At 42.0% G+C, this 13,587-nt stretch overlaps 1 protein-coding gene across 1 annotated transcript in view; it reads right to left on the bottom strand.

The window, feature by feature from the left end:
• CPLANE1 (ciliogenesis and planar polarity effector 1) overlaps positions 1 to 13,587 on the bottom strand; it is a 4,248,669-nt gene that overhangs the window by 1,021,899 nt on the left and 3,213,183 nt on the right. Inside the window, exon 35 of the mRNA XM_044076333.1 lies at positions 5,456 to 5,585. Within this exon, the coding sequence (XP_043932268.1) occupies positions 5,456 to 5,585 (130 nt within the window). The remainder of the gene's footprint in view (positions 1 to 5,455; positions 5,586 to 13,587) is intronic.

The following is a 13,587-nucleotide window of genomic DNA, read 5'->3' as shown; positions in this document are numbered from 1 at the left end:
TAAATCTTGGGCGGCCGTCATGGAAGGATGCTCCGGAGCACCGCTGAGCCAAAGGATGCTCTCCCCCTGGAAACAACATCCACCTTATAATGAGAAATGAAGGTATGAGACGAGGTCCAAGTGGCTGCCGCGCAGATATCATCCAATGGCACTCGGGACTTAAACGCGGCTGACGTGGAAACTGCCCTAGTAGAGTGAGCAGTAACCCTTTGAGGAGCAGGCCTACCTGAAGTGTCATAAGCCTGCAGAATACAATTAGCAACCCATCTCGACAGTGTGACTTTGGAAACCGTTTTGCCCATAGCAAATTTAGCAAAGGAGATGAACAGTTGATCTGATTGTCTATGACCAGCCGTTCTGTGAATGTAAAAGCGCAATTGTCTATGAATGCAGCTTATATTCTCCTTTGTTTTTATAATTGGGGAAAAACACAGGTAAGTTGATTGATTGATTAATATTAGAGTCCGAAGAAACTTTTGGAAGAAAGGATGGATTGGTCCTGAGGCACACTCTATCGGGAAAGAAGGAGAGGTAAGGCGGTTTGATGCATAGAGCCTGAAGTTCCGACACTCTTCTGGCTGATGTGATGGCTACCAAGAAAGCAGTCTTCCAGGAAAGGTACTTTAGATCTGCAGAAGCTGCAGGCTCAAAGGGAGGAGCAGTAAGGGCCTGTAGAACCAAGGATAGGTCCCAAGGTGGTACAGCTTCTTTGACCGGTGGCCTCAACAGAAAAACTCCTTTAAGAAAGGTCTTACAAAGTTTCGCAGTCATGAGGGGAGCTGACTCATGACCCATATGATAATGGGAAATCGCTGCCATTTGTACCTTTACCGTGGAAGAACTAGCCCCTTGATGAAAGAGGTCTGTTAAGAAGTCCAGCACCGCAGTCATAGGTGCTGAAAAAGGATCTATACTTTTCTGGACTGCCCAAATAGAAAACCTTTTCCATTTGCTCCGATAAACCTTCCTAGTGGAAGGTTTATGAGCCGCCACTAAAATGGCCTTGACAGGTGACGAGATACCGGGAGTCCTAATCAAGGATGGAACTGGAGCAGCCAGGCTGCCAATTTCATTTGTCTGCAACCTGTGGGACAGAGTCCACAGCTACCTAAATCTTGGGCGGCCGTCATGGAAAGATGCTCCGGAGCACCGCTGAGCCAAAGGATGCTCTCCCCCTGGAAACAACATCCACCTTATAATGAGAAATGAAGGTATGAGACGAGGCCCTCATCTCCAGGACATTTATATGCAACGAGGTCTCTGAGGTGTTCCACGTGCCTTGGACAATCTTGCCCGCAGAATGCCTCCCCCCCACCCGAGGCGAGAAGCGTCCGTAGTCACCGTGGCTCGGGGGAATGCTGCACAAAAGGGTCTCCCTGCTAGAGGCTCTGGAGACTGGAGCCACCAAAACAGGGAGTCCTTGCATGCCTTGCTGACCGCTATTGGGCTGTTGAGAGAGGAGTATAGCGGGGACCACTGGACCTGTAGGGTCCATTGAAGAACCCGCATGTGTAAGCGAGCATGAAGAAGAAGTGGAATAGCTGCTGCCATTGAACCCAGGGCCCTCAGGACCGAAGCCACCATCGGAAACGGTTGTAGGACTGCTGTGATATGACACTTCAGGCTGGACAGCCTGTCTGGGGTGAGGAAGGCCCGCATAGATCTTGTGTCCAACCTTCCTTCTATGAAATCTATAAGTTGTGTGGGGTGCAGTAAAGATTTCTCCCAGTTTATGGTGATGCCCAGCCTTGGGGCTATAAGAAGGAAATAGTCCCTGGCTGAGCACAGTAGATGCCTTGATGATGCCGTTAGGAGCCAGTCGTCCAGGTACGGAAAGACCTGTAATCCCTGGAGTCTCAGGTGGGCTGCTACTACTGCTAGTACCTTGGTGAACACCCTGGGGGCAGAGGTGAGACCGAAGGGCAGGACCCTGAACTGGTAGTGGCTGGCTCCCAGCCGGAAGCGAAGGAACCTCCTGGACCGTCTGTCCATCCGAATGTGGTAGTACGCGTCCTTGAGGTCAATAGAGCACATCCAATCGTTCTCCCATAAGAGGGGGAGTATAGATTGTAGGGTGACCATCCAGAACTTTTGCTTGGTTACTGACAGGTTCAGTAGGGAAAGGTCTAAGATCGGTCTTAAGTCCCCCGTTTTCTTTGGCACCAAGAAGAACCTGGAGTAAAACCCTGATCTGGTCTGATCTCTGGGGACGCGCTGGATGGCTCTTTTTCCTAGCAGCTGCTCGATTTCGACAGCTGCTGCCTCCCTTTGGTCGGGTGGTACATCTGGGAGGCTGCGGGATCTGGGGATTTTGCTCAGGGGAATGGTATAACCTCTGGATATCACACGAAGCACCCAACGGTCTGATGTGATTTACTCCCAAGAAGTCAGGTGCCTCGAAAAATGCCCCCCGACTGCCTCCAGAGACGGACAGCTGGGCAACCCTTCAGGGCTGTTGCGTGGGTCTGTCAGAGAAAGGTTCTCTGGACCCAAAGTTTCTAGGAGCCCCTCTGCCTCTAGGACGGTGACCTCCCTGTCCTCCTCTGCCACGGAAGGACTGGTTATCCGGAGCAGGTTGGGACTGCTGCGACTTCCGGAACCACATCTTCTTCTGTCCCTTTTGGTTCTTCGAGAAGGACCTCTGGGGAGCTGAGAAGCAGACTCTGATGGCAGACAGCGTCTTCCCGTCCTTCTCGCTCTGGACTAACGTTTCATGAACAGTTTTGCCAAACAAGGCAGAACCATCAAAGGGGGCATTCACGAAAGTCGCCTTGAAGGGCTCTGCGAAATCACAGTGGCGGAGCCAGGCCTGACGCCTCATGACTAGGCCCGCTCCGCTAGCTCTAGCGGCTCCCTCGGTAGCGTGAGAAAGTAGCCGCATAGACGTATTGGAAACTGCTCTAAGAGTGGCCATACGGGTGGAGTATACTTGTTTGTCCTCACCCGACATGGACTCTGGGGGAGATGCAGCGTACTCTTTAATCAGGTCCCGCTGCATCCTGATAACATGTGCCATGTAGTTCAGCGCTCTCAAAGAGAAGGTTGAACTAAAAACTCGCTTCCCAATGCGATCCATCGAGCGGGACTCCTTGCCTGGAGGATGCATAGAGGGACTCTCCTGTGCCAACTCCATCTTCGTGGCTGCAGTCATCATCATGGCATCTACCGAGGGGCCCTTGCTCCAGTGAGTGCAGTCCGCCGGGGGGCTCAGGATACGGTCTGGATGCTTGGGTACAGGCTCAATGGTGTCCGGATCCTTCCATGCTCTGGTGGATATAAGGTCCACCAGAGGATCGGCAGGAGGGGACACCCAAGAGGTAGATGGGCCCGCCTCGAATGCCTCCAAGAACACAGACTCGTCTGAGGAGGCCTTGGGGGCAGACCAACCCCCCCCCCTGATCCTTAACATCTCCATAATGTCTCCAAAGAAGACGTCTTCCGAGGGTGATCTTGGGGAGACCTCCCCTTCATCCAAGTCTGTGTCTTCGGTAACGGACTCTGGGGAGTCCATGTGCCTCCTTTTGCACTTATGCTTCCGAGGCACTTCCTCGGGGGGACTGTCCGAGGAGTCCTCTTCAGCAGCTAGATGTTCCAAGGGAACTACTTGGGACATCGAGGCGGGCTGTCCCTGGGACCGGCTGATGGGAGCCTGGCCCAACTGCAAGGGAGTGCGGGGTGGAGCCGTGGCACGGACCGGGGGTCCGGTAGTCCTCAACAGCGCCCTTTCCACTACGTCGAAGGCCGAGGGGGAGCCAGCTTCTCTAAGCCCTGAGAGCCGACCCCCACTCAGATCCGACGCACGGACCGGAGTCGGAGCCGAAACCTTCGGATCCGAGAGACCGGTGTGCTCCGACCTAGACGGAGCCGAAGACACACCAGCTCCCTCGGATCCGAGGCTCGGCCCTCGGCTCCAAGAGGTCGGGTCCGAAGTACCCGAAGCACTCAAGGGATGGGTCGGATCCGAGGTGCGCCGACCTATCGGATCCAACCCACCCCTGGATCCAACTCTGCCCGGCACCGACAGCTCCGAACCCAGGGTGTGGGTCGGAGAAGGAGCCAAGGGGGTGAAAAAAGGGGTTGAAGCCCCTCCCGGTTGGGGGGGGGACTAAGAGCACTCCCATTTGCATTTGGGCCTGGATGAAACGCCTCATCATCCGGTCCATGTCTGCTTCGCTCATGGAAAAAGTGGATCTAGATGAGGCCACCGAAGCGGACCTAGACAGCCGCCTCGGGGACCTCACTGAAGGGCTAGCCTCCTCCTCCTCGAGCCCAGAAGAGAACCGAGGGGAGTGGAGCTGAGGAGTAGGAGATCTAGAAGACACAGGGGAGGCCCGCTTAGACGGAGGAGCCGAACTTGAGGTTTCGGCTCTCCGTTTGTGGTGCCTCTCCTTGTGTCTCTCTTTCTTCTCTTTCTCCCTTGAAGTCTCCCTCTCCTCCGGCTTTTTTGAGGGAGGTTGAGTCCCAGCTGGGGGAGGGGAGACCACAGCACCCACTGAAGGCTGCTGGCTAGAAGGGGCAGAGGCCGGAGCCGCATCTGGAGGGAGAAGTCCCGCCAGAACAAGCTTTGACCTCCGCTCCCTTAAAGCTCGGGGGTTGAACCCTGCACAAATGGTACAACCAGATGACAGGTGTTCAACCCCAAGATGACTTGCACCGAGTGTGGCCATCCGCTGGGGACAGCTTATGGCCACACTCGGTACATTTAGAAAACACTGCCTTATGGGCTTCTGACATCTTAAGCCCTAACAGGCCTAAAACACACAGTACACACAAACACACAAACTACGCAAAACCCGAAGAAAAATTAACAAGATAGAGAGAGGAAAGCCTAACACATACACTCTAACTAAATGAATTATAAAAGTTAAAGTTTTCAAAAAATTTTTAGTCAAAACTCTTATCTGTAAACCTGGAGCTCGAGGAGTCCGTTGCAACTTGAAAAGCGGCAAACGAAATCTGAGGTCAGTTAGGGCTTGGCAGGGGATTATGGGTAGAGGGAGGAGCTAGGAGCTCGGAGCCTAAAGCTTTTGAAATGCCGGCTCGGATCCGAGGTCGGATCCGATACCCACAGGTTGCAGACAAATGAAGTCTGCCTACTTCAGATTTATAGTTTTCTGGCAAATTAGTGGCAAATCATTAAAGACTTGATTGGAAAATAATGACAGACATTGTAGTTTCAGACTTCATACCCTTCAGAAAATGTTTGCTAATGCAAAACCTGCTATTCTGTCAACTTTCTTAGTTTGTAAGAGCAATATTTAAAAATTGTCCCTATTTTGGGTCTTTTGTCCCACTTTTACTTCTGTATTTCTCCAGATTTCTTGCTCTAACAGGTTGAGAGGTATGATCCTCATGTGAATATTGCAGGGGTGTTGGATTTCACAAGTAGTGCTGCATTCAAATAATAAATCAGTACACATCCTCTTAGTCATATTAGTTTCTAGATGGCTTTTACCTCTGTATTCAGTGCGTCATCCACTGTACGGGGGCTGATGATGGAATTGCCTAATCTGAATGACACAGTTGGTTTCTTCTGTACTCTTTCATTTTCTTCTTCAATCCTTTTCTTGTTATGTCTCTTCTGCCTGTCAGAATTAATCAATAAATCAAACTCTATTAAACTGTATATTAATTGATTGTTATTCTGTGTTAATTTTTGAAAATAAAAACATAGTAAAAAGCGCTTTAAAGCATTATGCCAGCCCCAGAAAAGTACAATAAACAAACTTCTCCACAGAATACATGTTTTCAGTTACTTTATACTACCTTTAAACCGAGAAAAAAACAAGCACTCTGTTTAAATGTACTTTACAGTCTCGAGACAGGCTGTTAAAACAACACTGCTAGGTTTAAAATAACCTTTCTGAACAGGATTATCAAAACATCAACAAAATTAAGAAAATTGAAGTTTTTTCCCCCAAAGGGAACTTATCTGTCAAGCAAATGGAAGCACAAGCCAGCTGTAGATCCTCAAAAGTTTCAGAGGAGTGTGTTCTTTGGTGGCAGGAAAGCTCTGAAAGGCTTTGCATCCAAACTTGTCTTTCAGTTAGTTCAGCTCGAGCTGCCTGAAAGTTTGGGTATGTGGAAGGTGACCTGAAGCTTTGGAAAAAGGCTGGCAGTTATATCCTTGGCAGGAAATGACCAGTATAGCTAAGGCTACTGCAGTAGGCATCATTTGAACATTGTAAACTTATTTTATACAGCAATGTACAGAACCTAGAAATTATAGTAGTAAAAATGAATTATACATAGTTTAAATATATTTATTTTTTGATACTGTTTTAATCTATTCCAGGGTGGCAGGGAGCCTAACTAAGCAAGCAATAAGGCAGAGAATCAGTCATATGCAGGATGCAGAAATACATGTGCAATTTATTTATTTTATATCTTTTTTCATCCATGCATGTGGCTCACAAAGTCATTCAAAGTCAGACTTAGCCTATCCAGTCCTACATGCTAGGAATGCACCCAGTACAGAACAGAGGACAGAACTGTCCGGGAGGGCCTAAATGTCTACATGTGGGAAGACCTGGATCCCCTGCAGTCAGATACGAGCTGCTACCACTGCAGAAGTGTTGGTGTACACCCAGGGAACTGTGGTGGGATCAAATGGTAGTGCTAAACTAAACTGAAAATGACTGGCCCCTAGACAGAAACAAAGAAATCATCTGGATTGCCTCTGTATCTTTATATGATAGCAGACAACCTGGAAATCTATACAGCACATCCAATAGTCCTTCCTCAACAGAGGTAGTACGGACTGTACCATAGTCATCCAGAACTTTGTCTATCTCACAAATTGATTGAGGTGGCTGAGGTTCAATACTGGCCTAAGGTCCCCTGTTTTATTTGGAACTAAAAAGAATCTGGAAGAGGTCCCAGGTTCCAACTGGTAGGGGGGGGGGGGCTGCTGGATGACTCTTTTTCTAGCAGCTTTGAAAATTATTTTGATGCAGATTCCAATTGTCTGGGTGGAATGTTGGGAATATTTAACCTCTTCTTTGGAAGATACAAAAAGGGAATGGTGCAGCCTCTGGTGATTATCCTTAATACCCAGGAATCTGAAAAAATGCATTACCAGGCTTCTGGGTATAAGGTTAAGTGCCCCCCAACTGTCTCCAGAGTGGAGCAGGCAGCTAACCCTACAGGGGCTCTGATAGGGTTTCTTGGGGAAAGGTCCAGAGAAACCCTGATTATGTGGTCTCCCTCTAGGTTGAAGTGCATTCAATTTTTTATACATGAATTTTATATGTTTAATTTATTGAATTTTAAATAAAAGGTTCTGTTTTATGAATTATTTATGGGGATGAAATGGAGTGGTAATGATAGTAAGGAATCAAAATGAAATGAGTTTGTTTTAACTTAATAATAAGAAGGCACTTTGTTGAAGGTAGTAGTTTTAGTGGGATTGTGTCAGCAAAAATGTAATTAAGATTTTTTATTGTATTATGAGTTCCAATTACTCAATTAGTAAAAGTATTTAAGCTGAAGGGGAAGAGCAAGCATTATTCTTTTGCATCTGAGGAAGTGAGTCTAAACGAAAACGCAGGTGTGGAGACATAGCGTTTATGTTTTTGGAGCTGTTTTGTGGAATTTCGTGCTGTTGTGGTGTTCTGTGACATTCTCACTAATAAAGCTGTGAAAAGAAGAGGAGCCGTGTTTTTACTCCACTGGTACTACCTTGTTTTGCTTGTTTGTGACATTTTCGAGTGCTAGCCTCCATTGTTTTTCGGCTTGGTTTCGTTATGGAGGTGGAGGAGGGCTCTACGGCAAGTGTGGATGGAGGAATCGGACTGGGCAGACCAGACAGCACGGATAGATTAGATAGGTTATCTAATCAGTTGACGCAGCTGTTGGAATTGCTGGCAGGAAACAGTCCTGCTTCAACAGGTACTATGAGCGGTTTACCAAACAACCAAGAGGCTCTCCCTAGGAGAGAAAGAAACGGAGGAAGGAGTGCTATTTCCAGTCCTGATTGAGGCGAAGGGAGCCAGAACATTGGCCCAAGCCACGGTGTGTTACAAGGGGATGTGGGGATTCCAACTATTTTTTCGGGGAATACGGAGGAGGATGCCTGCCCGCCTTCCACAGTGAACAGTAGTGATAATAGGGTGGTGAGGCGTAAAAACTTTGGAAACATACCTAGAAGTTACAGTAATGTTACAGCCAGTAACAGGACTGCAGGTAATTTAAATGGAGATAACGCTGTACATCTCAACAAACCTAATGTGGACTTTGAAAATGTTTATAATTTTAAGTACAATTTTAAAACTAAAAATGCATATAAAGTGCCTTTAAATGAAGTTAATTCAACTTTTAGATATAATTTGAGAGTGTTTGATGAAATGTTATTTAAATTTAAAAACCTAGAAATGGAAAATGCATATTTAAATGAATGTCTAAGTCTAAAAATTGTGCCTAAGGGTCTGAGGGTTTGCAGGTACCCGAACAAGGTCAGGGTAGGCAGTGAATTTCATGTTGAACTCCTGCATATTTCTGATGTGTGTGGGTTTGAAATTCTTAAAGCTATTATTAAAGAAAATATTAGGGTTATGGATGACTTAAATAAAAGAATAGAAGAGGTGAATGAATGCATCACTAAGGATTTACTTTTTTCAGTGGAAGACAACCAGGTTAAATATCAAAATACGCTGAGGAATATTGAGAAGAGTATGAATAGTATTTTTGAGAGGAAATGTAAAAAGCTCGATAGGGATATTATGGAGTATAAGGAAAAGATTAACTACCCAAAACCTAGGGATTTTTTTCCACAAAAGTTTAATATTGTCCATAACCAGGAAAACTTGGATGAAGAGGACTTTGTAGAAAGTGGGGAAAGGGATGTTAGTAGGGAGGAAAATGAATACCCAGAGTTGAGGAGATCTGAAAGAATTAAAAACTATTATCAGAGGAACCCATAAAAAAACTACCGGGGGGGGGTACAACACCAAAGGTACCAGAACAAGAGCAGGCCTTACAGAGAATGGTAGGGCGTTTAAGTGGGAGTGTTGAGGCCCCTCATAGGGTAAAACAAATAGTTAAGGAGGGAATTGTGTGGAAATCAGAGAATTACAATATTTATAATTATAGTGGTGTAGAAATTTCTGATGTTCATTTCCAACTATTTACTAAGGGAATGAAATTTGTGCCCAATAGGAAGGCAGACTTGAATAAAGTGTTAATTGACCTTAAAATGTTTACAAGGAAGAAAAATTTTGAACTGATGTTCCATGAACAAAAGGACAACAGTAAGGTGCAGGGGAACCTTAGGAAAAGAAGTGTGTTTAATCCACCCTTAAACCAGCAACTTAAGAATTTTGAAATAGTGATGGAGAGGAAATTAAGGAAAGTACTGATGGACAAAAGGATAGGATATAATTTAACAAAGGAAGAGAATGAGTTATTGTTACAACTTTCCAGAGACCCTACCTTAAGAATATTGAAACCTGATAAAGGAGGGGGGACTATAATCATGGACCAAATGTCCTATGAGGCCAAAATGTTAGAACTATTAGGTAATGAAGAGCGATATGTGAGATCTTCCATAAATGAAATTAACATTGCAAACAGGAATGTTTATCTAAAACTGTATGATTTATTGCTAGAAGGGGTAACTGATTTGAGCACATTTAGATTTTTAAATGTGGAGAAACCTAAGGTCCCCAATATATTTGGAATACCCAAGGTTCATAAGGATGAGGAGAACCCACCCATGAGACCTATAGTCTCTTCAGAAGGATCTGTTACGGCCCCCATAGCCAAATGGTTAGATTGTAAGTTAAAGGGGGTAGTAAAGGAAGGGACAGGTGTTGTTAAGGACTCATGGGACTTACTTCGGAACATTAAGAAGGAATTTTTTGACGAAGGTATAGTTTTTATAACCTTGGATATAGTGGACCTTTTTTCATCCATTCCATACAAAGAAGGTTTAGAATGGTTTGAGGAGGCATTGATTGATTATGGGAAATTTACACACAATGAATTTTGCCTAATATTAACATTAATGGATATTGTACTGAAAAGTAATTACCTACACTTTGAAGGCGAGTTTTTTAAGCAGACAAAAGGAATTGCTATGGGTGCAAATTGTGCACCCATATATGCCAACATAATTCTGGCAGCTTGGGAACAAAAATATGTTTTGAACTCCCAGTTCAAAAGCTGCTGGAGAACGTACAAACGGTTCCTGGACGATATTTGTTTATTATGGGTAGGGTCGGATGTAGAGTTTGAAGCTTTTTACCAGTACATTTCCCAAACTACAACCTTTCTGTCATTTACTTACTCAAAGAGTGTAGACTGTCTAAAATATCTGGATATTTTTGTGGGGAAAGGAGATGGGGAATTTTATTCAAAGGTATTTAGAAAGGACAATTATTCTAACTCTTTTTTAGCCTATGAGAGTGCACATCCCCATCATCACAAAAAGGGAATAATCAAAGGACAGTTTGTTCGAGGTTGTCGAATGTCCTCTAGGGACAGTGACTTTGATGAAGAATGTAATAAACTGCATGTGATGTTCATGGATAGAGGTTACCCGAGCAGTTTAATTGGGGAAATTGAAAAAGAAGTTAGAAAAGGAAGACTGGACAAATATCAGCCCATTTTAGGGAAGGATGAAGTTATTAAGGATGTGGATGAAACTGAAAAGGTTAGTTTTGAGGTGAAAAACAACTTTATATTGGATTATAGTGGGCAGGCAAGAGTTATTAGAAGAATGATGGAAGAGGAATGGGCAAAGTTTAGTGAATTCTCTGATTTGGGAATTTTGTTTACACAGCCTCTTAAATGCACATTCAGAAAAGGAAAAAACTTGAAAAATTTCTTTGAAAGGAAAATTAAGGAAAATACAACCACCAGGGAGAGAAAGGGTACGTTTAAATGTGGGAGGTGCTCCCAGTGTCCATTTATTTGTAATAAGGACACAATGTATATAAAAAGTAGAGATACCCTAGTTCAGAGCAAACAATATGCCAACTGTCAGACCAAAGGAATAATTTATTTGAGTATATGTAAGAAATGTGATGCATTTTATGTGGGGAAGTCTGAAAGAAGACTAAGAAATAGAATTTATGAACATAACTATGAAATAAAGACAAAATGTATGAGTAATGCCCTATTTAAACATAAAACTAAATGTGAAGAAGCTGATTTTACTTTTTTTGTGCTGGAGATTGTAAATAAAGACATCCGGGGTGGACCCTGGGAAGACACCATCGAATATAAGGAACTGCTTTGGCAACTCCAGCTAGAGGCTTACAATTCACCAGGGCTTAATAATTATGTGTCATTAGCCCCAGTATTAAAAATCAGGGCAGCAAAGCTTTGATAGGGGAATGGATACCCTATGTTCTAAAAACATATTAAAAGAGAATGCATCATTTTTTTTTTTTTTCAAAACAAGTTTATTGTTTTAACATATAAGAGAAATATCATAACAATTTTATACAAATAATTAAAAATAGGTATTATTATAATATTCAACAAAACAACTAAAGTATTTACAAAGACATCCACTACAATCAGATCAATTAATTAAACTAAAATACTGTGCTATTGAAATTAGAATTTTTTAACAAATTTTGTAAATTATCCCATACAATAAAATGTGATGTTTTTCTAGTTGTTCTCATTCTAATTGTGCTTATTTCCATATGACACATTATATTCATAACATTTTTAAATTCATTGAACGAAGGAGGTGTATCTGAAATCCAATTTCTAGTTATTATTTTCCTAGCCACTGCAAGGATAGACCATAACAAGGGAAGCTTAATCTTTTTAACACATTGAGGTACAGGTGTGTTGAATAATATAAGAGACTTAGAAATAATGAAATTATCTGTAAAAAGAGCCTATGAAACTTCATACAGTCATAAAACATATGAGCCCAGTCAGCATTAATTTCTACATTACATCTCTTACATAGATTATCTTTATTATTAATTTTATTCATCATCAAAGGTGTATAAAAAGATCTATGTAAAAATTTCCATGTATAAAGTCTCCAGACAATGGAAGATGTAGTTCTATAAGCAGATTCCAATATATATTGTTTATCTTGTTGAGTTGGTGGGTCCCCATTAATAGAGGTGAAATAATTCCAGTATGAATCTACATTGTAAAAAGTTTCTTGTCTGATAATTTTATGTATATATGAAAGTTTACCTTTATCAGAAACTTTATGCTGTAAATTTATTATCAAGTAATCAATCAGTTTTGGAATAGATTCTTTAACTGTTATAGACATTAGATCCATTCTATCAATGAGATGTTGTCTAAAGATCTGAACCTCTAACCAGCAAGTTTCTCTTAGATCAAATTCTTGTTTTAAGAAATCTAGATTTTTAACTTTATTATCAGATATCAGCTGATACCAGTACTTTAGATTATTATCTATAGCTAAATGAGCTCCTTCAGAAGTAGATGACATAAGCATACCCTGAGTATAAATTATAGGAATACAATAAAATTCCATTCCCTATACTTAGGGTGCATGAATATAAAGTTACGATAACTAATAATAATATTTAATGGGTAACAGACCATATGTTTAGGTGTAATAGGTGAAGTACAAAATTCCTTTAGCAACCACAACATGGAGTTATTTATAATCATATTTTTATGTGTTAAGGAGATTTTCATGAAGTGCATACTAATTAGCTCCCAATAATCTTTCCATTTTGCGACATATGACCGATCAATTAATAAAATAATAACTTTTATAATAGAAGAGATAATATATAAATTAAAGTCTGGAAAAGAAATACCCCCTTGAGACCAGCTATTAGTATGTTTCTTTAATGCAATCCTAGGTCTATTAGGTGCCCATAAGAAATGTAACATTAGTGTATTCAGTTTCTTGATAGTTATTTTTGTAGGTGAAAGTATTATTGATTGTATTAAGTATAAAATCTTGGGGAATATTATCATTTTAATAATTGTAAGTCTCTCCTCCATAGTAAAAAACATATTATTCCAGGTATTAAAAAGATTTTGTATATTAAGAAAACAGGTATTATAGTTATTATATATAATAAATTTAATATCTTTAGATAGTATTATACCTAAATAAGTTATCTGACCTGAGTTGGGTACATATTTAGTAAAATCACTAATGAGAGTATTTTTTCGTGTATATATAGGTAGTATTTTAGTTATTTCTCCATTGAATATTAAACCAGAAATACTTTTAAAATTCATCATTTTATCAAATAAAGACTGCATAGAAGAATTAGATCCTGCTGATGTAATTAGAACATCATCTGCAAAAGTTGAATTTTTGATGTTGTATTTTCTTCTATTTCAAAACCCTCTATGTCAGTACTGTTTCTAATCAAATTAGCCCAAGGCTCCATTACTAAAGTGAATAATAGTGGAGAAAGTGGACATCCTTGCTTTGTACCTTTAAGAATGGGTATTTTTGTGAAACATATGTTCCTACCTTAATATAAGCCAGCGTTCCTTTGTATAAATGCTCAATTAAATTTACAAATGCATCAGAGAAATTTGTGCATTTCAGTAAGGTAAACAGATAGTCCCAACTTACTGAATCAAATGCTGAACCTATATCAAGACTAATAAGTG

The sequence above is a fragment of the Protopterus annectens genome, chromosome 1.part0 (genome assembly GCF_019279795.1).
Source record: "Protopterus annectens isolate FY-2018-M chromosome 1.part0, PAN1.0, whole genome shotgun sequence".
In the NCBI taxonomy this organism is placed as follows: Eukaryota; Metazoa; Chordata; order Ceratodontiformes; family Protopteridae; genus Protopterus; species Protopterus annectens.
The sequence above is the reverse complement of the archived record's forward strand: the minus strand, read 5'-3'. Positions and strand labels throughout refer to the sequence as shown.